Source organism: Colobus angolensis, unplaced genomic scaffold (assembly GCF_000951035.1).
Source record: "Colobus angolensis palliatus isolate OR3802 unplaced genomic scaffold, Cang.pa_1.0 Scaffold27, whole genome shotgun sequence".
Lineage (NCBI taxonomy): Eukaryota > Metazoa > Chordata > Mammalia > Primates > Cercopithecidae > Colobus > Colobus angolensis.
The window spans coordinates 7,307,875-7,335,015 of record NW_012115932.1 but is presented as its reverse complement, the minus strand read 5'-3'; the positions used below and the strand labels follow the sequence as shown (position 1 = coordinate 7,335,015).

At 38.5% G+C, this 27,141-nt stretch overlaps 3 protein-coding genes across 5 annotated transcripts in view; 1 reads left to right on the top strand and 2 right to left on the bottom strand.

The window, feature by feature from the left end:
- HMMR (hyaluronan-mediated motility receptor (RHAMM)) overlaps positions 1 to 3,200 on the bottom strand; it is a 33,740-nt gene extending 30,540 nt beyond the window's left edge. For 2 of the 3 annotated variants that reach the window (XM_011947729.1, XM_011947730.1), the window contains exon 1: positions 2,816 to 3,113. In XM_011947729.1, coding sequence (XP_011803119.1) covers positions 2,816 to 2,861 — 46 coding nt within the window. In that variant the 5' untranslated portion in view covers positions 2,862 to 3,113. Of the gene's footprint in view, positions 1 to 2,815 lie in introns of all 3 variants that reach the window. The other variant, XM_011947732.1, reaches the window with a different exon arrangement.
- Positions 3,201 to 3,244: 44 nt separating this feature from the next.
- On the top strand, positions 3,245 to 10,333 carry NUDCD2 (NudC domain containing 2). Its single transcript, XM_011947733.1, has 4 exons — positions 3,245 to 3,701; positions 6,237 to 6,285; positions 6,809 to 6,960; positions 9,857 to 10,333. Exons 1-4 carry the CDS (start codon positions 3,513 to 3,515, stop codon positions 9,938 to 9,940), a joined length of 474 nt encoding a protein of 157 aa, XP_011803123.1. The 5' UTR covers positions 3,245 to 3,512; the 3' UTR covers positions 9,941 to 10,333.
- An 8,199-nt stretch (positions 10,334 to 18,532) lies between these two features.
- Positions 18,533 to 25,901, bottom strand: CCNG1 (cyclin G1). Its single transcript, XM_011947728.1, has 7 exons — positions 25,372 to 25,901; positions 23,690 to 23,953; positions 21,872 to 22,125; positions 21,238 to 21,316; positions 21,060 to 21,158; positions 20,640 to 20,834; positions 18,533 to 19,871 (listed from the first exon to the last, which is right to left on the bottom strand). The coding sequence occupies exons 2-6, from the start codon at positions 23,951 to 23,953 to the stop codon at positions 20,643 to 20,645; spliced, it is 888 nt and encodes a 295-aa protein (XP_011803118.1). The 5' UTR covers positions 25,372 to 25,901; the 3' UTR covers positions 18,533 to 19,871; positions 20,640 to 20,642.
- Positions 25,902 to 27,141: the final 1,240 nt, after the last annotated feature.

Here is a 27,141-nt window from a genome sequence, read left to right as displayed (position 1 = left end):
CTCGCCCGGCTAGTTTTTTTGTATTTTTTAGTAGAGATGGGGTTTCACCGTGTTAGCCAGGATGGTCTCGATCTCCTGACCTCGTGATCTGCCGGTACTGGCCTCCCAAAGTGCTGGGATTACAGAGTGTGGTACATCTTAGAGCATCTATTTTATTCATTTGGGGTAGGGGTGGGGAAGTAATGAAGAATATAGTGTATTTTGAAGCAAACAGAAGACTTCAGAGAAAACTGCCACCACTACTGGTAGCTATGCCTTTTGGGGGTAAGTTGGGAGGGATTCAGAGCTGGTGGTTTTTCTTTTTTGCTCTCTGCTCTTAGAAATGCTGCTGTGGAAAAGCATGAGAAGCACTGTTCTAGATTTGGCAAGAAGCCAGAAGAGAAACGGAAAACAAAAATTAAATCAGGCTGAATTCATCCTAGGTACACTGAAAAAACTCAACAATGTACCTAGGATGAGTTCTAGTATTCTAATCCCTCACTGGGTCCACTCTCAAGGAGATAAGGGCCAGCAAAACATGGGACAGTAGATGTGACTAAGCAGCATGTGCAAGTTGCGAACAATTAAGGCCATATTTAACAAAACTTCTTCCCTAGAGACTCTACAGAGTCAGGTTTGATAGTTAAAGGGATTTGGATTCAAGAGCAACTAGGCTGAAACGGAGCCTGTACACTTACCAATACTTTGTGAGACTGTGGCACACGCCATTTTCATGTTCTATATATTTTTCTTAACAACTCTTAAATGCATTAGAACATAGGTATGACTTGTTAGAAATCTGGGGAGAGGGAACATCAGACAAGAGGAATGGGATATCTTGGGAGAGATCATAAGCTGTCTGGAACAGCTTACATCTTCATCAACAATGAACAAAAGCTAAGCCAGGCAGTCCATACTTGTATGCAAACAAAACATTTTATGTGTTACATTAAACAAATTCTTCAAACTTCCAGACCTCTGTGTTTTCTATTTCTTCCACCTAGAATGAACAGCCCACCTTCTGTTTTGCCAGAAGAGCCTGGATGTTGCCTCTTCTAGTTTTTTCTGAATGCCCAAATCAGGATAGAAAACTCCCTTCATAGAAACCTGTGCGTATTGTTCCTATCATAGAACTTCTTGGTTTTCTTATGGCTTATGTACTATCCATTTTCCACATTAGCCAAAAGCCTGCTTGAAGTTAGGGAGTATCTTAAACATGTTTGTATCCCCAGTATTTAACTCAGGGTTGAGTTCAGCAGCATGGAAAAGAAGACAGAAAGTATGTTGGGGATGTGGGAATGGAATAGGCTTTTGTAATCAGCCAGATCAGGGTTCAAATCCAGCTGGGCCTGCCAATCAGACATTACTATGGGCCAGATACTTTGTAGATGTATGGAGAAGAGGGTGAATAAAAACTCTCTCTTTTTCCGGTGTAGCTTTAAGCCCCTGGAAAGTGACTTCAAGAAGCTCAGATTCTTCATTCACAAAACAAGGATAAAGAACAGTACCTACCTTACAGTGTGGTTGTGAGGGTTACTCGAATAAGAAAAATCACCACACTGCCTCATACACATTAACATCAAATGAATAATTGGTATTATTCTTGTAACTGTGAGCCTGAAATACTGTATCTTTGGTAAAGCCAGTTTAACCTACTATAATGCAAACAACAACAAAAACCAAAAACCTTAAAGCCACACTGTTGACAAAACTTAAGAGTAGGTCCTTTGATTACTTGGGAAATCATATGGTCCTTGAGTCGTTTAACTAAGAAAGTAAGTTTGTGTTGATTCACTTGCTCTTTTGGCCTTCCTTGGTGAGTAGTTGTGAACATTTTCATCCATACGTTGGCTGACAGAAATTAGAGATGTAATGAGTAACCACGAAATAGCATATGATAGTGGATAAATCACGAGCTTTGATATTTAGCTCTACCACTCACTGGTTGTGCAAGTCACAAAACCTCTGTTTTCTCATCTGTAAAACGGGGTCAATATCAGTACCTTCCTCACTTGGCTTTTGGAAGGAATAAACAAGATCTAGTAGCACAGTCCCAGCATAGAGCATCTTAAATGATGAGTGCCTATCAAACACATCTAAGGCTTCCTGGTTACTGTGCTTATGCATTGCGGTGTTAACAGCACATGATGGGGGCTGGGTTCATATTCCAGTCCGGCCACTTTGGTAGTGTAGCACTGAGCAAATTTAAGTCTCAGTCTTTTTATCAATAAAACAATGAATAATAGGATTACCCCTTAGAGTTGGTGGGAAATTAACAATAATCGATGTATAGCCTTAGTATGGTGCTTGAGGTATAAGTGGTCAATATCAGCCATGATAACTTCATTGTTTATATTTTCAGTAAGTGCTACTGCTCTAATTTTACACCCAGAAACTGCCTTTACGGATCTTCCTACTTTTATGCCCAAATGGAATATACAAAAGAAATCCACAAGTTCAGACTAAAAGTAATACTCCAATGTTCTTATCAGTGAGGCCCTCTCGGACTTGAAAATCAAATAGCTACCAACGCCTCGCCTCCATTCCCTTCGCTATGCTGTAGTTTCTCCATTACCGCTGTTTATTGACAGTATTCCCCGCCTGAATGTAAGCCCCAAGGGGCGGGGACTGTTTCACTCCCTGCGGTATCTTTAGCATCCTGATTAGTGCTTGGCATGTAACAGATGCTTAGAGCATATTTGAGAAAAATCAATCAATTGAATGAGCCCCAACCCGATCCTAAAATCGCCTTCTGCTTGCCTCCCAAGAAGGGAGCCGAAAGAGGCAAAGGGCGTTAGGGCGTCTCCCGTCCCCCAGCTCCTTTCCCCTTACGCACCAGAAGGGTCATTGAATCTTTTCAGGGGCGCCTTAGGAAAGGACATGTTGACGGCCAGCTCCAGAAACTGAAGGTCACTGGCACTCCTCGGCAACTGAATGCGGATTATCACTGCCTACCGGCTTCAAATTCAAAACTCCACACATTCCCCTCCCACACCGGTGTTAGCCAATTGGAAAGTCAAACCCCTGGGCACACCAATCCCGCAGAGGAATACAAAGAAAGACTGCTGGGTTCTGACTGCGTCCAATTAGCTGGCCTGTGAGTTCTGGCTGCCAGCCAATAGGAAACCGTTACTGTTCCCCGCCCCACCCACCTACCCAGTCATTCCCGGCGTTACTCAATTGTAACCTACGCACCACTAGCATTTGCGCAAGCGCACTTCACTCCGGAGGCGTTTGAAAGCGCATTTTGGCGTCACTTAGGTGACTGTGTAGTGAGTTCCGGCTTCACTGGTTCCAGTTCTGTCCCATTGTTCGTTGCTTGTGAACTTTTCTGGGTTTCAGTTCTTTCATCCGGGTTCTGCTGGTGCCGTAAATGGCCATTCAAAAGGGAAAACGAACACGGAGACTCCAGCTTGCGTTCCTGCGCATGTGCAGTGACCCGAGCAGAGGGGCCAAGGCGTAGCCTGAGCGTGGGATTCCGCGCGTGCGCTCGGCTCCGCCTGGTGCGGCTGCGGCCGGGAAGCGACTGGACTATGTCGGCCCCGTTTGAGGAGCGGAGTGGGGTGGTTCCGTGCGGGACCCCGTGGGGCCAGTGGTACCAGACCTTGGAGGAGGTGTTCATTGAAGTTCAGGTGCCTCCAGGCACACGCGCCCAGGATATCCAGTGCGGCCTGCAGAGCCGGCATGTGGCGCTGTCGGTGGGCGGCCGTGAGATCCTCAAGGTAGCAGCAACTTGGGGCTTGTGTTCAGTTTCCTCTTCCCAGCCGCCCCCTAAAAGTTCATGGTTTCCCTGAACGACTGTTGGGTGTCCCCACGGCTCCCGTGGCTGGCAGAAGGAGAAAGAGGATAACACCAGGTTTGGGTCTGGTCAGAGCCCCCCTCCTCAGGGCAGATGCTGAGTTGTGGAAATTTGAGGAGCCCATTTTCCTGTTTAGTTTTCAAACCAAGTCAGACTGCTGCTTAATGCTTCTCTGAAGGGCTTCAGCTGGGAACAGATTAACTAGGTTGCTAAAGGAACAAATATTTCTTCCTTGCACTGAAGACAGGAAGGTGGCAGGAAGAGAGCCAGACAGATAACATCCCTGCAGTGGAGCGTAATTAATAAACAGATAAATATAGGAAAGGACAACAAAGAAAATAGGGATAGAATAACGGGCAGAGAATTTGGAGATGATGTCAGGTGATCAGTTTTGTCATCTAAAAGTTTAAAAATCCTGCATGTTTGTGGAGTGGTCACGCACGTGGTGAAGAGGTGTGTGTATAAAATAAGTAGTGCCCCTTTTATTTCTTTTCACCAATACTCGTTGGATCTGGACTCGCTTTTTCTTTGTTAAGTGTATAAATGAACAGGTTGAAATTAGATTTTGTTCTCAGATTAGATGCCCAAGATGTTTGATGGCAGTGTAATGTGGTGAAGGGAGACGACTTGTTTCCTAGTTTCGTAAACTTGGGCAAGAGATTGTTCAGTGTCTGTATACCTTCCTTATCCACAAGATACGGTAGTTATAGTACCCTTCTCATAGGATTGTTTTGAGCATAACATGGTATTCATGTGTATGAAGAGCTTGGAGTATTCACTGGTATGTAATAAGTTCATTCTATATGTTAGCTATGGAGGTGCTTTGAGTGCCTCAAGATTCCTGTGAAAGACGTTAATTTATGTCACCTTGGATCGCAGTGACTTTTCTGAATTGTACAATTCATAGTTTCCTCAACAATGGTTTTAGATTATGATTTAAATTTAGTAAATCCAGTAACTTTCGGAATTTAGCAGTAACTCTGGGATTTTTGATGTATATATATAGACTAGTGGGATTTTTTTCCCACTAATTTTGACATATTTTAAAATGTGGGCTTTTTCGAGTGACATTTTAATTTCACTTTCTGTAACTTAAATTTGGCAACAAATTAAAATGGATTTGAGCTTATGCATTCTCTCTTTTTCTTTTAATATATTTATTTATTTATTTATAGAGACAGGGTCCCTGTCTCCCATGCTGGAGTGCAGGGCTGAGATTGTAGCTCACAGCAGCTTTGAACCCTTGGGGTCAAGCAGTCCACATTGGCCTCCAAAGTGCTGGGATTACAGGCCTGAGCCACCGGGCCTGGTGCTGAGAATGTCTCTTAAATTTATATTTTGTTTATGTTTTTTAAACCTGAGTTTGTGAACAGTCAGTCACAACTAATCTTTCAAATCTGGAATACGTAAAGTTTTTTTTAATGCCGATTGCCCAACAAAAAGATTAAAACGGTTTTTTTATTTTTATTTTTTTTTTTTTGAGACGGAGTCTCGCTCTGTCGCCCAAACTGGAGCGCAGTGGCCAGATCTCGGCTCACTGCAAGCTCCGCCTTTCGGGTTCACACCATTCTCCTGCCTCAGCCTCCCGAGTAGCTGGGACTACAGGCGCCCGCCACCTCGCCCAGCTAGTTTTTTGTATTTTTTAGTAGAGACGGGGTTTCACCAGGTTAGCCAGGATGGTCTCGATCTTCTGACCTTGTGATCTGCCCGTCTCGGCCTCCCAAAGTGCTGGGATTACAGGCTTGAGCCACCGCGCCCGGCCTAAAACGGTTTTAAAAGTTTACTTTAGAAACAACATTTTGCTGGGTGCGGTAGCTCATGTCTGTAATCCTGGCACTTTGGGAGGCCTAGGCGGGTGGATCACGAGGTCAGGAGTTCGAGACTAGCCTGGCTAACATGGTGAAACCCCATCTCTACTAAAAATACAAAAATTAGCTGGGCGTGGTCACAGGTGCCTGTAGTCCTAGCTACTTGGGAGGCTGAGGCAGGAGAATCGCTTGAACCCTGGAGGTGGAGGTTGCAGTGAGCCAGATCCCGCCACTGCACTCCAGCCTGGGCGACATAGCGAAACTCTGTCTCAAAAAAAAAGATAACATTTTTTAGTTTTAGCAGGAGATCCCTTCTTGTGGTTAATTTTAATTGGTAGAATTAAAGCATTTCAGATACTAATTTCACATTAATACTGGCTAGTGGTATTACTATATCTTCTAAAAATTAAGGAGCCCTGATCTTTTGAGAGCTCTGTGTTCTTTGCCATACATAGTAAATATCCCTTGCAGTGTAAACTAGTTTCCATTTTACCTGCTGGAAGAAAATTTAGGGTTGTGCACCTATAAATGTCATGGTGAAGTGGTGGTATAAGATGTGGATTAGGTAGGAAAGTAGGTAAATCTTAATCATGAAAACTTTATAAAAATTAAATTCTGTATTTTTAGCACCTTGTATGTTTATTTTTCAGGGCAAACTCTTTGATTCTACAATAGCTGATGAGGGAACATGGACTTTGGGTAAGGGTAATTACTATAATTCATCAAATCTTTTTTTAAAATTAATTTTGTGTTGGTATCTTTTCCCCTTTTGTATTAGGTCTTTTTTGTCTTTGCAGCTTTGAAAGATAAAGCAATAGAAATGTGTTGAAAACCGTTGTATGTCAAAATTACCTAGTGGGGGGAGAAAAGATTACTTAGTGGTTTTTGAAAATATAAAATTTAATGAAGAACTTCTTGAGACCAGCCTGGCCAACATGGTGAAAGCCCGTTTCTACTAAAAATAAAAAAGTTAGCCGGTCATGGTGGCGCATGCCTGTAATCCCAGCTACTAAGGGAGACTGAGGCAGGAGACTCACTTGAACCCTGGGGTGGGGGCGGAGGTTGCAGTGAGCCAAGATCGCGCCACTGCACTCCAGCCTGGGCGACAGAGTGAGACTGTCTCAAAAAAAAACAAAAAAGAACCCAACTTGATGAAGAACTCTGATTTCTTTGTGTGTGTCTGTGATTTCTTTGTGTGTGTCTGTGTGTGTGTTTTTTTTAGAGGATAGAAAAATGGTTCGTATTGTTCTCACAAAGACAAAGAGAGATGCAGCAAATTGTTGGACTTCTCTACTAGAATCTGAATATGCAGCGGATCCTTGGGTGCAAGACCAAATGCAGAGAAAGCTTACATTAGAGAGATTCCAAAAAGAAGTAAGTCAGATGAAGTATATGAGTATGTGTAATTAAATATATAAAAATCATCGAATAAATACTATTTGCAATTAAAACTCAAATGTCATTATGAAGAATTACAAACATTTTCTAGAAGAATTTTTAAGTGAATGGTTAGAATAACGGCTTTGTATGGCTTTGATTTTTCAAAAGATTTTCTTGAGAGGAATTTATTTGTATTGCTGTGATTTGTGAGTTTAAGCTTACTTTTATGTACATCAGTAATGCATGAATAAACTCTTACTATAGTTGAATCAATATAGACTTACATAGTGTGAAAAGTGAAAGGCCCCTTCAGCACCATTCTCCCCATTCCATGCATCTATCTCATTTTCATCTCATATGTTGGCTATTGTTTGTTTTGTTTTTTAGCATAAATGGAGGATCACACTGTGTGTACTGTTCTTCTTGTTGCTTTTTTATTTAATAATATGCTGTGGGTCTCTTTCCCTACTAGTACATAGGTATAAAACTCATTCTTTTTAACTGCTTCAGAGTATTCTGTAGTTTGGATGTGTCATCATTATTTAGCTGTTTGCCTTTGATATGATTTAGATTTCTTCATTTTTCTGTATTTTAAACAAAGCTGTGCTTTCATCTCTGTGAAACTACTCAAGTGTTCTAAGATATGTTTAAGATAAATATCTGGGAGAGGAATTACTAGATCATAGCACTTGATAATGTATGTCTTTATGATAATAATTAACAAATGTATATCTCTAGCCTAGACTTTTTTCCTGAATTTAGGACCTGCATACCCAGTTGCCTATTCATCATCTCCACCTGGCTATCTAACGTATATTAAGCTCAACATGTCCAAGTTGAACACCCTAACATCCTTCTATATTTGTTTTTACCCGTAGCCTTCTCATCTCAGTTGATGAAAACTAGTAGTTCAGGTCAAAAAAAATTTGGGACTCATCTTTGATTCTTACATCATTCTCATACTCTATCCAATGTATTAGGAAATCTTATTGATGCTATCTTCCAAATATATTTAGAATTTGACCACTTCTCACCACCAGCTCTACTATCATTCAGATCTGTACCACCTCTAATGTATTGCCCGGATTACTCTAATAACGTTCTAATTGGTCTTCTCATTTTACTCTTGCCGTAGTCTTCTCAAAATAGCAGGGTTTTTTTTTTTTTTTTTTGGTTTTTTGAGATGGAGTCTCGCTCTGTCACCCAGGCTGGAGTGCAGTGGTGCGATCTCTGCTCACTGCAAGCTCCGCTTCCCGGGTTCCCGCCATTCTCCTGCCTCAGCCTCATGTGTAGCTGGGACTATAGGCTTCCGCCACCAGGCACAGCTAATTTTTTTGTATTTTTAGTAAAGACGGGGTTTCACTGCGGTGGCCACGATGGTCTCAATCTCCTGACCTCATGATCCGCCCACCTCGAGCCTCCCAAAGTGCTGGGATTACAGGCGTGAGCCACCATGCCCAGCCAGTTAGAGCTGTTCTTTTAAAATCCAAGTCATATCATGCCACTTCTCAGAACTCTGCAAGTCATTTCTCTATCTCTTACAAGGCCATATCTGTTCAGTTATTCCATTAGCTCCTTGACTACCTCCTCCCCTACTGCTATCCCTCTTAGTGATTCTGCTTTTGCCATACTGGCCTGTTTGCTATTCCTTAAAGAACATGTCATCCCATCCCTTTGCTATCCTTCTGACTGCAGTGCTCTTCTCCCACAGTTTGGCTTTTATGTTTTCATATCATTGCTCAATGAAGCATACTTTGATTATCCCATTTAAATATTATAATTTTATTTCCCTTATCCTGTTTTTTTCTGTTATCACTTACCAGCTTTTAACACTAGATCAGGGGTTGGCAAACTACAGCCCTTGGGCCAAATTTGGCCCACTACCTGTTTTATAGCTTTTCTAGAGCACATATATGGTCATTTGTTTGTATACTGTCTTTCAGACAGTTGAGTATTTGTGATAGAGACTATGTGGCCTGCAAAACCTGAAATGTTTACTACCTAGTTCTTTAAAAAGCCTGCCAGCCCCTGTACTGGTTGATTTATGGTTTGTCTCTCCTGTTAAGTTCCGCTAGAGCAGGGATTTTTGTTTTTTTTTCACTCTTGAATTCTACATACCTGTAATGGTCTTCCAAACAGTAGGAGCTCAACAAATGTTTGTTGGATAAATGAAATAGCCCACCAAAAAGACTAAGGCCTGACATACTACTTTACAGGATTGTTGTGAGGGTTAAATATCTTACATATGTATAGCTCCTAGAAATTTTGTGTGGCACATAGAAAGCTCTCAAAAAATTCTAGCTATAGGCTGGGTGCCGTGGCTCATGCCTGTAATCCCAGCACTTTGGGAGGCTGAGGCAGGTGGATCACCTGAGGTTGGGAATTCAAGACCAGCCTGACCAACATGGAGAAACCCCGTCTCTACTAAAAATATAAAATTAGCTGGGTGTGGTGGTGCATGCCTGTAATCCCAGCTACTCGGGAGGCTGAGGCAGGAGAATCTCTTGAACCTGGGAGGCGGAGGTTATGGTGAGCTGGGATTGCACCATTGCACTCCCACCTAGGCAACAAGAGTGAAACTCCGTCTCAAAAAAATGAAAAAATTAAAAAAATTAAAATGCTAGCTATTAAATCTATCTACGGACTTTTATTGAAGTATATGTTTCCCCATACACTTGCCAACATTGTAGTATACGTATGATCTCTAAATATTTGTAACTAGGAGAGTTGAAAAATGCCTCATAGTTTTAAATACTATTTTGGTGACAACAGTGAAGTCTGTTATATTTTCATGTATTTATTGGTCATTTATATATCTTTTTTATCAATTGCCAGTTTGTACTTGTATTTTTCAAGTTTTATTTCATTATATATGTTTTTTGTCTTTTAGAATCCTGGTTTTGACTTCAGTGGAGCAGAAATCTCAGGAAACTACACTAAAGGTGGACCAGATTTCTCAAACCTTGAGAAATAACTGCTTTTTTTCCCCTACATTCTGTGGATCCTAGCAGATATTGCCAACTTAATCAGAGAAACAGATTATGTAATGGAAGAAAAATGTGGATGCCTACAGTTAACAGATTGCAAAATATATTTTAAAATGGTTCTAAAAATTGCATTCAAACATGATTTACGTAGGAAATGTACTGTGGGAACTATTCTATGGATATATGGTAAAGTTGTTTTGGACTTGTTTTTGCTCAGCATGAAGTTTTATATGCTGCATTTTACTAATTCCATATTTAACCATATTTTTAATACAAAAGAACATTAGAGTACAGATCATGTGAAATGAAGGGTGCCTTTGGGGAAAATTAACTTTTTCTTTTGATAAGTATGATATTCAATAAAGTTTTCTAAATAGGAATTGTGTACCCCTTTGTCTAAGTATAATAATTCACACAAAATTATAGTGCTGAAAACAGTGTTAAGAAAGGAAAAAGTCCATAAATGTATTTTAAGTAATTAAGAGTTAATGAAAATTTCTTAATTAGAATATTATTACTTGAGGGATTACTTTATGTCAAGAAGTTTAAAAATAGTTAAAAGCCTGACAGTAGAAGTGGATTAACACAAAAGAGAAGTGTGAACATGGTATTTAGGTGAGTCCTTTGTTTGTGGCAGAAAGTGAAGTAAGGTCACTAATTTATATCAGTGGCATTGTTTTGATCTTAAGTGATTTAGGCATATAGGTAGGAACTGTCTATAGACATTCAATATCCTATTTATGTCCTTTTTATTTATTTTTTGCCCTTTTTAACTCTTGAAAAAAATTTAAATCTCATGCATAGAAAAGTTACAGATAATTCTTTTCTTTCTGAACCATTTGTGAATTACTTGAATACATGATTCCTCATTACTGATTACTGTTTGCTTCAAATTATCTTACATGACTGGAATGCAACCATTAAAATCAGGAAATTTACGTTAACACATTACCACCCTCTAATCCTCAGACCTTCATTTCATTCACATTGAACCGATTGTCCTAGTAATGTCCTTATAGCAAGAGGATCCAGTCAGAATCATGCCTTCCATTTAAATGTCAGCTGTCTTTAGTTTACATCATTCTGGAACAAGTTCTCATTTCGTTCCTTTTACAACTCGTTCCTTTTGACAATTATGGGCTAGTTTTGTAGAACATCCCTTATTTTGAGTTCTGTCTGATACTTCATGATTAGATTGAGGTTATTCATCTTTGGCAGGAATGTGATAGAAGTATATCTTGTCATAGTTTAATAATTTCAATTTGTCTCATTTCTGATGGTGTTTCTTAGATGACTGATTAAGGTAGTGTCTGCCAGACTTCTCCACTGTAGTTATTTTTATAATTATTTTTTGAGAAGATAGTTGCAAAATACTATCTTGTTTCTCATCAGACTTTAAATTTATCATATCTCTATAATCTCATTATTTTCTATTTTATTCAGTGGGTTAAAAACCTATTCTCATTACATTGATGCTCAAAATTATTGTACATTTGGCTAGTAGAAGTCCATTTTGGGTGGCCTCTGTGTCCTTCTGACATGTTCCCATGATAATTCAATCAATTTGTTACTCTCTAGCATAAGATATACCAGGCTTCTCATACTCTCCTTGACCTAACCCAAGAATCAGCCATTTTTCCGTAGAGCCTGCGTTCTCTTTAGTGGGTAATATTTAAAAGCCAAGATCTGTGCTAGTGTGCAATTGCTATTGGTGTGTATATATAATGCATGTCTTTACATCTATATTTCTGCATCTGTGTATATTGAAAACCATGAGTTCACATGTAAATTCTAATTCCATGGGCTTCATTTTCATTTTTTCCCTTTCCATATTTATAACCCCTTTCAGTACCAGTGAGAAACCTGATTCCTATTTGATTCTCTATTTGTGTTTTTTTTTTTTTTTTCTTTTTTGAGTTCGAGTTTCACTCTTGTCGCCCAGACTGGAGTGCAGTGGCATGATCTCAGCTCACTGCAACCTCTGCCTCCTGGGTTCAAGCAATTCTCCTGCCTCAGTCTCCTGAGTAGCTGGGATTACAGGCATGCGCCGCCACATTTGGCTAATTTTTAATTTTTTGTAGAGACAGGATTTCTCCATGTTGGTCAGGCTGGTCTTGAACTGCCGACATCAGGTGATCCGCCTGCCTCGGCCTCCCAAATTGCTGGGATTACATGTATGAGCCGCTGCGCCTGGCTTGATTCTCTGTTGTAGGTCATCTCCCCACATGAATGTCTTCCTCACCCTGCTTAGGCTTCACATCCTATGCTGAGCAGGGATATCCTCCTCCTCACCCTGCCTGGACCCTAACACTTCACTCCAGGCCATGGCAGTCCATTCACCCTATGATTCCTGTCTTGCTCATTTTAAGAATGAATTGTCAGGGAAGAGGCTATTTTTCTTTTAATTTTATTCTCTTTGATATCTAACAAAATTTTTTATTTTGAGTAAACAAAGTAAAATTAACATTTTTGGTGTATAGTTTGATGAATTTTAAGTACGGATATGTGTAAACACCTTCACAATCAGGATATTGAAGCATTCAATCACCATAAGAACTCTTATGCTCTCTTTGTAGTCACACCCTACTCCCAGCCCCTAAACCTTGGAAACCACTGATCTAATCCCTGTCTCCATATTTTTGTCTTCAAGCATGTCATAAGTGGGATCATATGTAATTAAGAAAAACAGCTTTATTGTAACAACATAAATTTCACCCATTTGAAGTGTATAATTCAGTAGCTTTTAGTATATACACAGATAAATGCAACCATTCCAATAATCAATTTCAGAATGTTTTCATCATCTCAGATAGAAACCTCGTATAGTTTAGCTTTTATCCTCCCGTCATCCCCTGCCATCCACCACTTTTCATCTCATGGATTTCCCTATTCTGTACATTTCATGTACATGGAATCATAGTATGTGGTCTTTGGTTACTGGCTTCTTTCACTTAACATGTCTTAAGAGGTTCATCTATATTCTAGCATGTATCAGCACATTCATTAGTATGTCTGAATAATACTTCATTGTATGGCTGTATCACTTTGTTTATACATTTGTAAGTTGGACATTTTGGGTAATTCCACCTTTTGGCTGTCCTGACTAAAGCTGCTATAAACGTGTACAAGTTTTTATGTGCATGTGTGTTTTCATTTCTTACCTAGGAGTAGAATTTTTAGGTTATATGATAACTATGTTAATCATTTGAGGAGGTGTCATTGTTTCCCAAAGCAGCTACATCTTTTTACTTTTCCACCAGCAGTGTACACAGGTTCCAATTTCTCTGCATCCTTGCCAACAGTTGTTTACTTGACATTTTGATTTTAGTCATTCTAGTGGATATGAAATGGTATCTCGATGACTATGTTGAGCGTTCTTTCTTGTGCTTATTGGCTATTTGGGTATCTTCCTTAAAGCAGTGTTTATTCAAATTCTTTACCCATTTTTTGGTTGTTGTCTTATTGAGTAGTAAGAGTCTTTATATATTCTGGGTACAAGTCCCTTATTGGGTATATGATTTGTAATTTCTCCTGTTCTCCTTTTACTTTGTTGATAGTGTCTTTTGAAGCACAGACTTAATTTTGATGAAGTCTTATCCATCATGCCGTTGGTGGATCATGTTTTTGGTGTCATGTCTAGGAACCTTAACCCCAGGTCATGAGGAATTTTTCTTTTTTTCTTTTCTTTTCTTTTTTTGAGACAGACTCTCGCTGTCACCCAGGCTGGAGTGCAGTGGCACAATCTCCACTCACTGCAACCTCTGCCTGCTGGGTTCAAGTGATTCTTGTGCCTCAGCCTCCCAAGTATCTGGGACTACAGGTGTGCACCACCACTCCCAGCCCCCCCCCTTTTTTTTGTATTTTTAGTAGAGATGGGATTTCACCATATAGGCTAGGTTGGTCTTGAACTCCTGACCTCAAGTGATCTGCCCACCTCAGCCTCCAGAGCACTGGGATTACAGGCATGAGCCACCGTGCCCAGCCTACGGATGTTTTCTTCTAATTTTAAGTTTTACATTTAGATCTGTGATCCATTTTAGGTTAATTTTTGTATAAGCTGTGAAATTTAGGTTTATTTTTTGGCATATGGATGTTCAGTTGTTTTAAAATCATCTGTTGGAAAATTGTCTATTCCCCATTGAGTTGTCATTTCACCTTTGTCAAAAATCAATTGCTATTTATATGAGTCTGGCTTTGGACTTTATTCCATTGATCTATGTGTTTATCCTTTCATAAATACCACATTGCCTTGATTATCATATCTTTATAGTAAGTCTTAAAACTAGGCATCATGATTCCTTCAACTTTATTCTTTTTCAAAGTTGTTTTGGCTAATTTAGTTTCTTTGCCTTTCATAGGAAGTTTAGAATTAGCTACTCTGTAACTACAAAAAATCCTACTGGGGTTTTGAATGCGATTTTGTCTTCCAATCCATGAACATGAGGTATCTACTTAGGACCTCTTTGATTTCAGTTATCAGCATTTTATGTCATTTTTCAGCCTATATTCCACAGTGTTCATTTTTGGGGAACTATTGTTAAGTTGTATTATTTTTGAAACATGGGTTTCCAATTGCACATTGCTAGTATATACGGATGTGTTTGATTTTTGTCGACTTTGTATCCTGTGACCTTGCTAAACTTTATTAGCTTTGGGAGTTATTTTGTTGTTAACTTGTTAAGGTTTCTACATAAACTACGAACAGGAACAGTTTTATTTTATCCTTTTTTATTCTATGGGCTTTTTTTCTTGCCTGATTGCAGTAGCCAGAACAATACAGTGGAGAAAGTGGCCATCCCAGTCTTGTTCTGGATCTTAGGATTTTGAAAGCATTGTCTTTGACCATTATGTATGCAAGCTGTAGGCCTTTCATAAATTCCCTTTTGTCATGGTGAGCAAGTTCCCATCTATTAATTTGTTGTTAGCAGAGTTTCATGAGTGGATGTTGAATTTTCTATGCTCTTTCTGTATCAGTTTGGTCATTTTTTCTTTAGACTGGTAAATTCATGGATTTTATTGATTGATTTCAGAATTTAGAGACAGCTTATATTTCCTCCCAACCCCAAACTTGGTCTGGTACATTATTCAGCTTATGTATCTAGATTTTTATTTTTTTGAGGATTTTTATGTCTGTGTTCATTTTGGATATTGTGCAATTGTTTTTTTTTTTTTTTCCCCTTGTATTAGCTTTATCTTGGCATGGTAACATGTTAATTCTGGTCTTACAAAATGAATTGTAAAATGAATTCAAAAGTGATTATTCTTTCCGGAAGAGATTTGTAGAATTTGTGTTAAGTCTTCTTTAAATGTTTTATGAATTTACTAGTAAGGTTTTAAACAACAGTTCAATTTTTAAAAATAGAGAATTTATTGAGGTTTACTTAAGTTTTAGTACTGTATGCCTTTCAAGGAATTGGTTCATCTAATCCTATGTGCATAGAGTTGTTCATGGTATTTTCTTTGTGTCGTTCTAATGAGGATTTATACTGTTTTCTTTGATTTCTAAGATTGGCAGCTTCTCTTTTTTTGTCAGTCTTGCCAGAATTTATCAATTTTACTACTTTTTTCAAAAATTAGTTTTTTGTTTTGATTGTTCTCTATTAACTTGTTTACAATTGCACTGATTTTCTGCTTCTTTTTTTTTTTCTTCCTTCTGCTTGCTTTAGGTTTAGTTTGGACTTTTTTCTTTTTTTTAATAGACTGGTCTCACTTCATCAGCTAGGCTGGAGTAGTGTTATGATCATAGCTCACTGCAGCCTCAAACTCGTAGGGTCATGATCCTCCCACCTCAGCTTTCTGAATGGTTGGGACTATAGTGGTATGCCACCATACCCAGTTAGAGTTTCCTAGTTTCTTAAAGTGGGAGCTTAGAGTATTAAATCAAGACCTTTTTCTTGTTTAGTAAAAAGCAGTTGATTGTTATAAATTGCAGCACCAGCATGGCTGCATTCCAAGCACAATGATATTTTCATATATTTTAAAATATTTTTTGAGACTTCTCTGTAGAATCATGAATTATTTAGAAGTGTGTTGTTTAATTTCCAAGTGTTTGGAGATTTTCTTGCTGTTACTGATTTCCAGATTATGGTGAAAAAACATACTTTGTATGATTTCATCTCTTTTAAATTGTTAAGGTTTAAGACCCATGATGTGGTTTATCTTGGTGAGTGTGAGTGTTACATGTGTACTTGAAAAGAATGCTTATTCTGTTGTTTTAGGTAGAAGGGTTTTATGTCAATTAAATCTAGCTGGTTATTAGGATTATTCTATTTTTCTACATCTTTGCTAATTTTCTATTAATTCTATAGACTACTGAGAGAGGAATGTTTAAGTCTCCAACTGTAAATGAAAATTTGTCCAGTCCTCCTTTTAATGCTACCAATTTTTGCTTTTTTTTTTTTTTTTGAGTCTTACCTTATAACTCAGGCTGGAGCGTAGTGGCTCTGTCATGCTTCACTGCAGCCTCAAACTCCTGGGCTCAGACAGTCTTCCCACCTCAGGCTCCTCAGTACCTAGGACTACAGATGTTCATCACTATGTCCAGCTAATTTTTAATTTTTTTTTGGAGAGATAGGGTCTCCCTAAGTTAAGCAGGCTGGTCTTTAACTCTTGGCCTCAAGCAATCCTCCCACCTTGGTTTCCCAAAGCATTGGAATTACAGGCATCAATGAGCCTCTGCACCTAGTCTCTTCATGTATTTTTAAGATCTGATAATACGTGCTTACTTTTAGCACTGTCTTGGTGAATTTTATCATTACATAGTGTCCCTAATTATCCTTGGCAATTTTGGTTGTTCCTAACTCTACTTTGATGAATATAAAAATGGCTTTTTTATTTATTTTTTGAGACAAGAGCCTTACTCTGTTGCCCAGGTTAGAGTGCAGTGGTGTGATCTTGTCTCACTGCAACATCTGCCTCACAGGTTCAAGCAATTCTTCTGCCTCAGCCTCCAGAGTAACTGGGACTACAGGTATGTGCCACCTAACCTAGCTGCTTTTTGTATTTTTAGTAGAGATGGGGTTTCACCATGTTGGCCAGGCTGGTCTTGAACTCCTGGCCTCAAGTGATCCGTCCACCTCGGACTCCCAAAGTGCTGGGATTACAGGCATGAGCCACTGCACTTGCCATTAAAAATTGGCTTATCTTTTAATTCATCTTATTTGACTCATGTTTACTGTTTTTTGGTTTCTGAAAAAAAGGTTTAATAAATAATAACATATTTTATCAAAGTTATTCTATTAGTATAGAGAAATTCTGAGTGTTATTATTCTATGATCATGATGACAGCAGAGAAGTTAATGTGGCCAGAATATAGTTTTGATTAAAAAGTATACAAGCAATTTCACTTGAGTCCAATTAATTTTCTATTTTGAGAGGTAATGTACAGAGTGGTTAAGAGCACAGCCTCTGAAGTCAGAACTGCCTGGCTTTGAATCCTACCTCCAAGTACCAGGTATAGACTAGGGGCAAATCATTAGGGTCTATTTCATTTGCAAATTGGGATAACCTCATTCAGTTGAGAGGATTTTAATGAGATGATTCATAGTACCAGACAGTAAAAATTATCACTGCCAGCCACAAATGTTAAATTGAAAATATATATTTTTAGATAGGATGTCTCATAATTGTTACGTACAAGGTTCAGATACCTTTTTAAAAAATACTATGAAAAATTAAATAAGTCTAAGGCAAGTCAGTTATAAAAGGAGGCTTCTTTTATGAACAATTTTTCTTTCATCAGTAACTCCTTTTAGTGTCGACTTTACAGGATGTTAGTTTGAACATGAACAGTTCAAAATCATATTAATTGCTTCAATTCGAATAATAATTACAATTGATCCAAGCAGGCTAACATAACACATGGTGGTTACCTGGCATTAGCAACCACGCTGCTGAAATGCTGTTTAATTAGGTAAGAGGGCTTGCACAAAACTTCAATGGGCTGAAACTAAGAGTAAATATGTATTAAGGATAGCATCCATAGCAGTGATGAATCTGAGTGATAAACGGGATTAATAATGCATAAACACCAACTTTTAATGCACATTAAACAATTATTTATCATCATTCTATGTCTATTAAAAAAACATTAGAGGCTAGGCACAGTGGCTCATGCCTGTAATCTCAGCACAATGGAAGAACGAGGTGGGCAGATCACTTGAGCCCAAGAGTTTGAGTTTGAGATCAACCTGGGCAACACAGTGACAACACTGTCGCTACAGAAAAAAAAAAAAAAAAAATTTTAGCTGAGTGCGGTGGCACGTGCCTGTAATACTAGCTATTTCGGAAGCTAAGGTGGGAGGATCTCCTGAGCTTGGGCTGCTGAGGCTGCAATGAGCTGAGATTGCGCCACTAAAATCCAGCCTGCATGACAAGAGTGACCCTGTCTCAGAAAAAAACAAGTAAAGTGTCAGCTAATAGTCATACTATTAATAGGGATTTTATTGTTACTGGTACTATGCATCTAAATTTAGTACTAAATTTAAATACACTGAGTAGAGATAGCTTTAAAGTTCTGTTACCACATTGCTAAAACAGTTAATTAAATCAGAGGAGAAAAAAGCCAGCCAGCAAAGGACTGAATTTCAGTAACTTTATTGAAAGGTATATCCCTTAGTACTAAAACATAATGGTAGTTGGTTAGTTTACCTCTGCCAACTCAAAATTAACAATGATGTATTCAAAATACTGAAATTTATCAGCCTTTTGAGAAAACTGAAAAGTTACCCATAAAACATGGTTTACAAAAGTTAAGAATAAGATATATGTGGTTCTTTGGTTTTTCATTGTGTATTGATCCATAACATGATGTCAAATTGGTTACAGCCATTCTGGATAGACTCAGGCTATACATTGCACTGAGTAACTGTTTACAATACTTTAACACAGTACTTCTTACACTCACTGACATGGAGAATCCTAAACACTACCTCAGCAGCTTCATTCATAGTTATGAAGATGTCTACTTGCTTTTCTTAAGACTTTTTTTTGCACAGTAAGGGCATCAGTGGAAGTATCTTCTCTTTTTATAAAACTGCCATCACTTCTAACTTAAAAAAGTCTTTAGTAAAAAAACTTCTGGAGTGTAGAATCTAGCCTGAACTTACCTTAGTGTGGGAAAGCAAGTTTTCGAAGTGGTAATTTGAGTTACTAATAGAAACTGATTTGCTTGATGGGATTCAGTTTGCGACAGTACGATCTGTATAAAAATTTTTTATTGTAGATACAAATGTCACCTGTTTTCTAGAAAAAAATATTAAAAGATAACTTAATGAATATGCCAAACTTTATAGGTCTGTATTTTTCTTTATATAAAATGCCCTCAAATTTAAATGTAATTCCCATATAGCAATAAAGTCCACATCTCTAGATTATCTATTACTTGCATTATGGGGTGTGTTTATACTGCCTACAATGTTAACCCTTATTATGCCTTAAAAGTGCATTTGTGAAATGTTCCTTTTGACATAAACCTCATAACTTAAAATTTAATATTTAAATTAAGTAGGAGTAGGATTAGAATAATGAGAGTGATTGAAGCTGTGGGAAGACTGATAGTTGATAGTATTAGTGTGACTCCTCCAATACCATTTTCAATACCACCTAAATATATTGATCCAATATCTAAAGTTAGATCAATGATAGAAATGAAGATTCACAGTTTACCTTCTCAGGCTTGTCATTAGCATTTCACATTTAGGCTTTTAGCTTTGATTTGAATGCTTCACAGATGAATTCAAATCTAAACATAATTCTACTACAGCGTAATATTAGGCAGTTTTCCCAAGTCTGAGACCATCATGCTTATCTCGTGATGTTTTGAGGCTTCATAGCTTAAATCCATTGTAACATTATGGAATCCATAGAACAAGGTTGTGGAGAAAGGCTTCAGCGAAGTTTTTTGGTGCTGTAATAATCCTATTTAAATAAAGAAAACAAAATCCAACTTAACAGAAGCCAGTCTGCCTAAATACTAAGTATTAGATATGAGATGTTCATATCTAATAGTCATAATCATATGTAGATGTATTAAATGTTAACATTTAGTTTAGAGTAAATAAATCACCGAGTTAGGAAATTTAGATGGCAAGAATGTATATCACATATGCAGAAAGCAAGTTTACATTTTTTATGCATATAACTACTTTTTAGTAGTCCAGCAATGATAGGTTACTATAGTGTTGACACACTCTGACAGTTTCCAGATACCCAATGTAGAGACTATCTATCATATCCTACTTTTTCTTTTAAGTACAATATCCAAGTTCATATTGATTTTGCTTATAAGTGAACAGTCTCAAATTAGTTTATACATGGTTCAGACTTCTGGTGCTCAGCTTATATAATTTTAAATGAGTCAGAGTTTGGGTCTACATACAGCAAGATCATGTGTAATTAAAAAAAAGCATGATTTTAGTGCTACAAGGAGGATGCTGTTCTCTAAGCTGAAAATTTAATGAAATGGCTAACGTATGTATCAGAGGTTGGATAATTCCTTACTCCTAAGGTGTTGTACCTTGTATATAGTAAAGGCGTTCAAATATTAGTTGACTAGATCAGTGATGTCATCTCCCCCTTTAGTATTCCAACTCTATTTTGTTTATTTTGAAGATACTCTTTTTCAGTTGAAAATTATGGCATTAGAAAATTTTCTGTATCTGGAGAATAATAATGGACCAAATTTACCAGTTAAGGGACCATTTCAGGAATTGTTGGAAGGTGAGTTATTCTGTAGTAACTATGCTTCAATTGTCGTGCAGTACGCCCAGAAACAATCCATTTCAACTTCTGAACATTTGGTTTGGAACACTTGTTTGATGAATATTCAGTTAAACACTTGGATACAAGCTCTTGCCAGAAGGTCAAATCTCTGCCATTTATCTGTACATAAATTTAAAAAATTATTACTCAAAGTCAGTCCCACCTTATTTAACTACATTAATAAAAGGAATCCTATGAACATGTGTCTTTGCTCATTAAAAAAATTTAAGGATAGCTTCTTAAGTTTCAAATAAACATATGACATCTCATTTTACTTCAGGAGATAGAAGGGGTTTAGTTTCTTTTACAGCTGTTAATAGGATTTAGGCTACGTCCTTGACATACCTTGGAATGTTTCTGAAGACATTCTACTCCTTCTGTTAACTCTATACACTTCTGTGCTTGGATCTCTAATGCAATGATAGACAATGCCAACACAGAAGGCTAAAAGAGAGAAATTTAAAGTAAATGCCAAATATAAAAACAGGTCATAAAATAGGCGTAATCTTTATAAAATATTTACCTTTGCTTTAGAAAATATGATCCTGCAATGACATGCCTTAAGTTGAGCTTCTAGTCTTTCAAAATTAATGCTATTTCTCCTTTAAAAAGAAAATGGTATTACTTTTATTAGGTAATATTACATCTAGTCAAAACATGTTTTTAGAAAAACACTGAAGTCAGGTTTTAAAGTGAAGCTTATGCACATTTATCATAGCAAGTGAACTATTTAAAGGAATTCCCCTTCCATCAGGGATACTAACTTCTTAAGGCACCACATGGGAGTTTTAAATGATTTGGGCCAAAAAATTAAAATGAACAGTACTATGCCACAGATATCAAGATTTATTATCTTTTAGTTTTAATAAATATTTCAACATCTACTGAAGGTCCTTTTTTCCATAAATTTGCGCTAGATGCTTTCCTACTAGGTTCTATAAACGTCGAAATGTACTTTAATCCCAATAATTAGCTTTAATGAAGCTATTGACAATGGAACATTTTCTCACTTATGATGGACATTAAAGTTCAAGGAGCCACAGCTGTCATTTTACTTATTTTTATTAGAATTCTATGAGGATACTGATTTTATGCAATATCCGTACAATACCATTCTGATTTCCAGATCTCTCTTGTTCAAAACAAAGGTCATTTACCTTTCAAGTGGCAAGTTCTCTTGAAGGAGTGAATAATACAGTTGAAGAAATTGAAAGGCAGTAGTAGCTTTGACTTTCCAACACACCTTCTCCAATACAATCTTTTCCATTCTCATCAAGTCTGAAACCGTAAACCTATATTGACTTATTCGGATCAAGTCAGTTGCCAATGGGACATTCCTTTCCTCTTCTATTGATTTTACAGCCAGATAGAAGCAGCTCAGTCCAACACACCCAAGGTGCTTTGGCTGTACCTAAAAAAACAAAAACAAAACCAGTAAGCCCATGACTCTACCTTATTTCAATTAAAACATAAAGGATAATCTAGAACTCAGACCCAATATTTTGAAAATGTGTATCTGAGGTTTATTTCTCAGCTGTGATGGACTTAACACAATCCACTCATACCTAAACTATAGCCTATCAACACTATGGACCCCACTTAGAACCAATTTTTGAGTAACTGGACTGAGTTTCAGTATAATGTTTGGCTCAGCATAGAAAAATTGTGTTTGTTTTTTTTAATCACTGTAGAAGTATACGTAAACATTGTTCTAGTTTGATCAAGTAAGTTAACTAGTCAAAGATATACGACGACTGAAATACTTAATGGCTTATTTACAAAATAAGCCATTTCTTTCCAGGATGTTGTATTTTTTCCAGGCTCTTGTCTTTGTGGGAACACATATAAAACAGTTATAAAATACTATGGCATATACTGTTTACTCTGCCTCTAAGGGTTCTATCCACTAGTAATCTTTATCATTTAATTTTCTGAATGTCTGCAGTATGAGGCACAGTCAAAACTTTATCCAGTTGTTTATTTCCAGCTCACATGAAACTAAGCTGTTACCAGTATTAATATCTCTGTGCTCTCTTTCTTCTTGTAACCTCTTCAGCAGTGCACTTATACCTCTTTAAAAGAATAAGGTATTTACTCTTCTTACCTTGACTTGTACATAAGAGCAATGATCTTATTCTCACATTAGACTGAATTATACCTGAGGGACAGCTGTATATTATTCATTTATGTAACATTTATAGATTCAAAGGTAGTGACTACACATGTGAAATGTCAAAAGAGGTTAATTAGTCTGTTGAAGCAAATTTCTTGAATCTTCAACAAATATTGAAGTCCTTTCTTATGATACACTGTATTAGATACCAAGGACTAAAATGAGTTTCCCTCTAATTGCCACATCATCTTATTTTCCTCCAGTGACCATGGGTGTACGGGAAAGGCAGATGCATTTGTAACAGTTAAGCTCTGAAAGTGACATAGTCTTGTTTATCTAGTATAGGAAAATAGTTGCTCCTCCTTCAGATACACTCTCCTCCCTACTGCGTGTACACTGAAGCTGGAAATGCCAAGCATAAGCAAGTCTTGACTAGGTCTAAGGCCATAACATTTACAATTTTATATATGGGTAGTGATTAAGAAATATATCTTATATTCTTAGCCACAATGTAGCCTCTAATAAATTTCTGACATTAATACATTTGTTTATATCTAAAAATAGTAAATAAATGGACCAATCCAACCTATCAAGAAGGGTTTTTTAAAAACAGCCAATTTTCTTACTAGGAAACTGCGATTAGTTACTTGATATTAGACTATTTTTCATTTCAGAATTTAAGTCTAATATCTGATGTACTCTTATGATAAGAAATCATATTAATGCTGTAGTAGACAAAATTAATGTTTTGGCTACGTGCTGAAAATAAAAAAGGTCAAGTTTATGAGTATCAGCCAAAAGGTAACAATTCCATCTCCAAAACACACTGAGCAAAATCACAAAAGTGTAGCTTCAAACATACCTTCATTTTAGACAGGAATCTGTCCAGTAAATTCACAGCTAGAGAAAATGTCTCTGTGTCGAAGCCAAAGAACTGAGTTAGACTTAGAAGATCTTTTACTTCAAAGTCCCTTAGTCTTGCAGTCATTCTGAGGCCATTATCATGTGCAGACTCAATTAGTCTCAAGCCACAGACCTTTGGCTGACATCTAGACTCCTGTTCCAACAGGGCATTCAGCTGGTGTAGCAGTTTCTGAGAGTCAGTTGTTGTCAGTACCTCTATCATCTATATATAGAAAAAAAAGACCAGAAAGGAGTGTAAGTAGTCTTTCCTGCTTTCCTTGGCCATCTTTGCACTGGGCCAAGAAATGATTTATAAGTCTCCCATCCCCCAATGCGGCTAGTGCATCTAAGTCATTGCAAAGTGCCATCTGTTATTTATTTCCCTTCTACAAGTTGGTCACATCCTAAATGTGTTTTTGTTTTTTTTTTTTTGAGACGGAGTCTCGCTCTGTTGCCAGGCTGGAGTGCAGTGGCACGATCTTGGCTCACTGCAACCTCCGACTCCCCGGTTCAGGCAATTCTCCTGCCTCAGCCTCCCAAGTAGCTGGGATTACAGGGGTGCGCCACCACGCCCAGCTAATTTTTATATTTTTAGTAGAGATGGGGTTTCATCATGTTGGCCAGGATGGTCTCGATCTCCTGGCCTCGTGATCCGCCCGCCTCGGCCTTCCAAAGTGCTGGGATTACAGGCTGAGCCACCGCGCCCGGCCGGAACCATGCTTTTTAGAAAAACAAAATGCAAATCTTCAAGAAATACTTGTTCAACTTATACCTTGTCAATAGATAACCACGAATAAACACCGTAAGACAGGATACCGAAAGTGAAAAGCAGATGGTAGTTAAGTATTCTGCCACATTTTAACAACATGAACGGTTCAAGTTACTTAATTGTACTTAGTTCCTCATTTATAAAGTAGGGATAAGGTTTATGACCTACCTCACAGATTTGTGTGAGTTAAATGAAATCACGTAAAGAGCTTAGCACATATAGTAGGTGCCTTAAAAACACTGAACAATAATGAGCTTGAGCTTATTTCTAGATTTATAAAATGAGGGTAACAATATCTGTCGCTGAATGTGAAGACTGAACAAGATTCACCACTTAGAGTATAGCACAGTTCTTGGCACACAATACTCAATATTAGTCAACTTTTATTGTTGTTAGGAAAGGAAACTTAAAAGGTGACATTAGGAGCACGCATTGGGGCGGGGGGTGGGTGGGTGTTGCTAACCTAGTCTGAAAGATAAACCTGGGAATTCCATTGATTTAAGTGTGCATAACACAACCGTGTCCCGGGCACAAGCTAAGCCCTAGATACACGGAAGGTCCCTCCCCACACCAACCTAAAGACAGGAAGGCGGAGATCTTCAGAGTTGGTCATGTGAGGAACCTCTAACTGCAGGGGTTCCATTCTTCCTCCCCTGGCTAGTCCCTGGGACTGGGCCGGCAGACACTAAGGCACCCCAGGAGGCCGAATCCGGCTCCGCCCCTCCAGCCCGGGACTAGCCTGGGCTTGTGCTCACAGCAGCGGTAGAGTTAACTGCGGAAAAGGGCGCGGGCCAGACCTACTCCTCGCTCCCCGCCCCCAACCCCGCTCCCCACCCGCACCGGGAGGTCAACCCCCGCGCAGTCCCACTCACCTTGACAGCGACTGCAGCTCCTCAGCGATAACCACCCTCCCCGGGCCTGCTCCCCTCACACCACGATATTAGATCCAAGAGGCCTACGAGGAGAGGGGACTCGTAGGCAAGAGGAGAGAGACCCGGGGAGGGGGCGCTGTCCTGGGTGGAGGTCTCGGCAGCGCAGCCGAGACTACTTGGCCCTGATCAGGGTCAGCTCGGAGCCGAAGAGGCCGCGCCTGCCCTGCGGAGGAATATATTGGAGGGTGGGGCTTTCTCGAGAGAAGGGGGCATTTTCGCCTCTGATTGGTGTAATTCTTTTGATGGATGGCCTCCGCTATCCGTAAATGGCTGGGCCGTGGAGTGAGAAGCGCGGCCAATCAGCTCACACTTCCCGTTATCTGGCGTCAAATTCCCCGGCCCTCTTCCACGCCCCTACCTCTAAGCGTCTCTCATTGGAGAATTTAACAAAGTGTCTTCATTCAGTAGGGGGCCGAACTAAATACACTATGCACCAACCCTTGCATAGGTCAGGTCAATCGGCTGCCAGCCGGATTGGCCAGCGTATCATTCCAGAATGTACTGTTTGTTCTGTGGGGTTTAGGAGTTCTACAGTGGTTCTGCCCCATCTTTCTAAAAATACAGTGAGTAGTTTAAAAAAAAAAAAAGGCAACCTTTGATTTTTTCATTACAGATAAAGAGGTGGTGGAATTTATATGGTGTGGTGGTTTATCAACTTCCAGAGTGCCCTCTTCGTGAACTTTGAAAGTCAGTTGATTCTTGCCTTAGTTTGCTTTTTGTACGATTTATCAAATAATGGAGTTGGACTGTGTAATTTCTTGACCCGCTAGCAATTTTCTGAATTTGCTTTTAAAGCAAATTTAAAGAGAAAAGTTGGTACAATTTTTCAATTGCTTAAAATGAAAGGTGTGTGGCAGACTGTTATCAGGAATAATTGTGGTGAGTGTGAATCCCAGTCTACAGACCAGAATGTAAAGCAATATTACTCTTTTTATTTACTGTAAATAACTTAATCTCTATGAGCCTCTTCTATGCCAGATTAGTGGGAAAATAATTAGCCTGAACTCTTCTTAGACTCTCCTCACTCTTGCTTTCCCAGATCATCACAAGTGAGAAAAGTCCATTAGTAAAAGGGCCTGAAAAAAGGTGCACAAGGAGTCAGTTCTAAACTCTTATGAATTACACGGTAGTTGGATGTCTCTGTTCTCATGGCCCCAGTTCAGTCTCTCTTACTTTGACAAAGTGAAAATCTGGAAGATTTGCTGTCACCTCTGCTGTTTGCCCTGCCGTGTACTTACCTAAGGCAATGCCACAGAACAAAACTCTGGAAAGGGGGAAAAGGGGTGGGGAGGAAGGGGAAGGAAAAACAAAAGAAAACATTAATGCCTCACAATAATACCTTAGCCACGTAATCAGGTCAGTTTAAAAAACTGGGACTCAAATGGGGAAGAGGCCTTTCTTCCTCTTGGAAATAAAAGCTTACTTAGTGAATATGAATTGGCAATTTATAATCTTTAACAAGTAATTTTATTTAAAAATACTTTTTGCTCTAATGTGTAAGTTTATAAATGTGGTTTTTCCTTTTGCCTTTTAGTTCCTAGTATTAATTCCTAAAATTAGGAATGTATATGCACAGTTTTTAAAAATGGCTAGGCCGGGCGTGGTGGCTCAAGCCTGTAATCCCAGCACTTTGGGAGGCCGAGACGGGCGGATCACGAGGTCAGGAGATCGAGACCATCCTGGCTAACACGGTGAAACCCCGTCTCTACT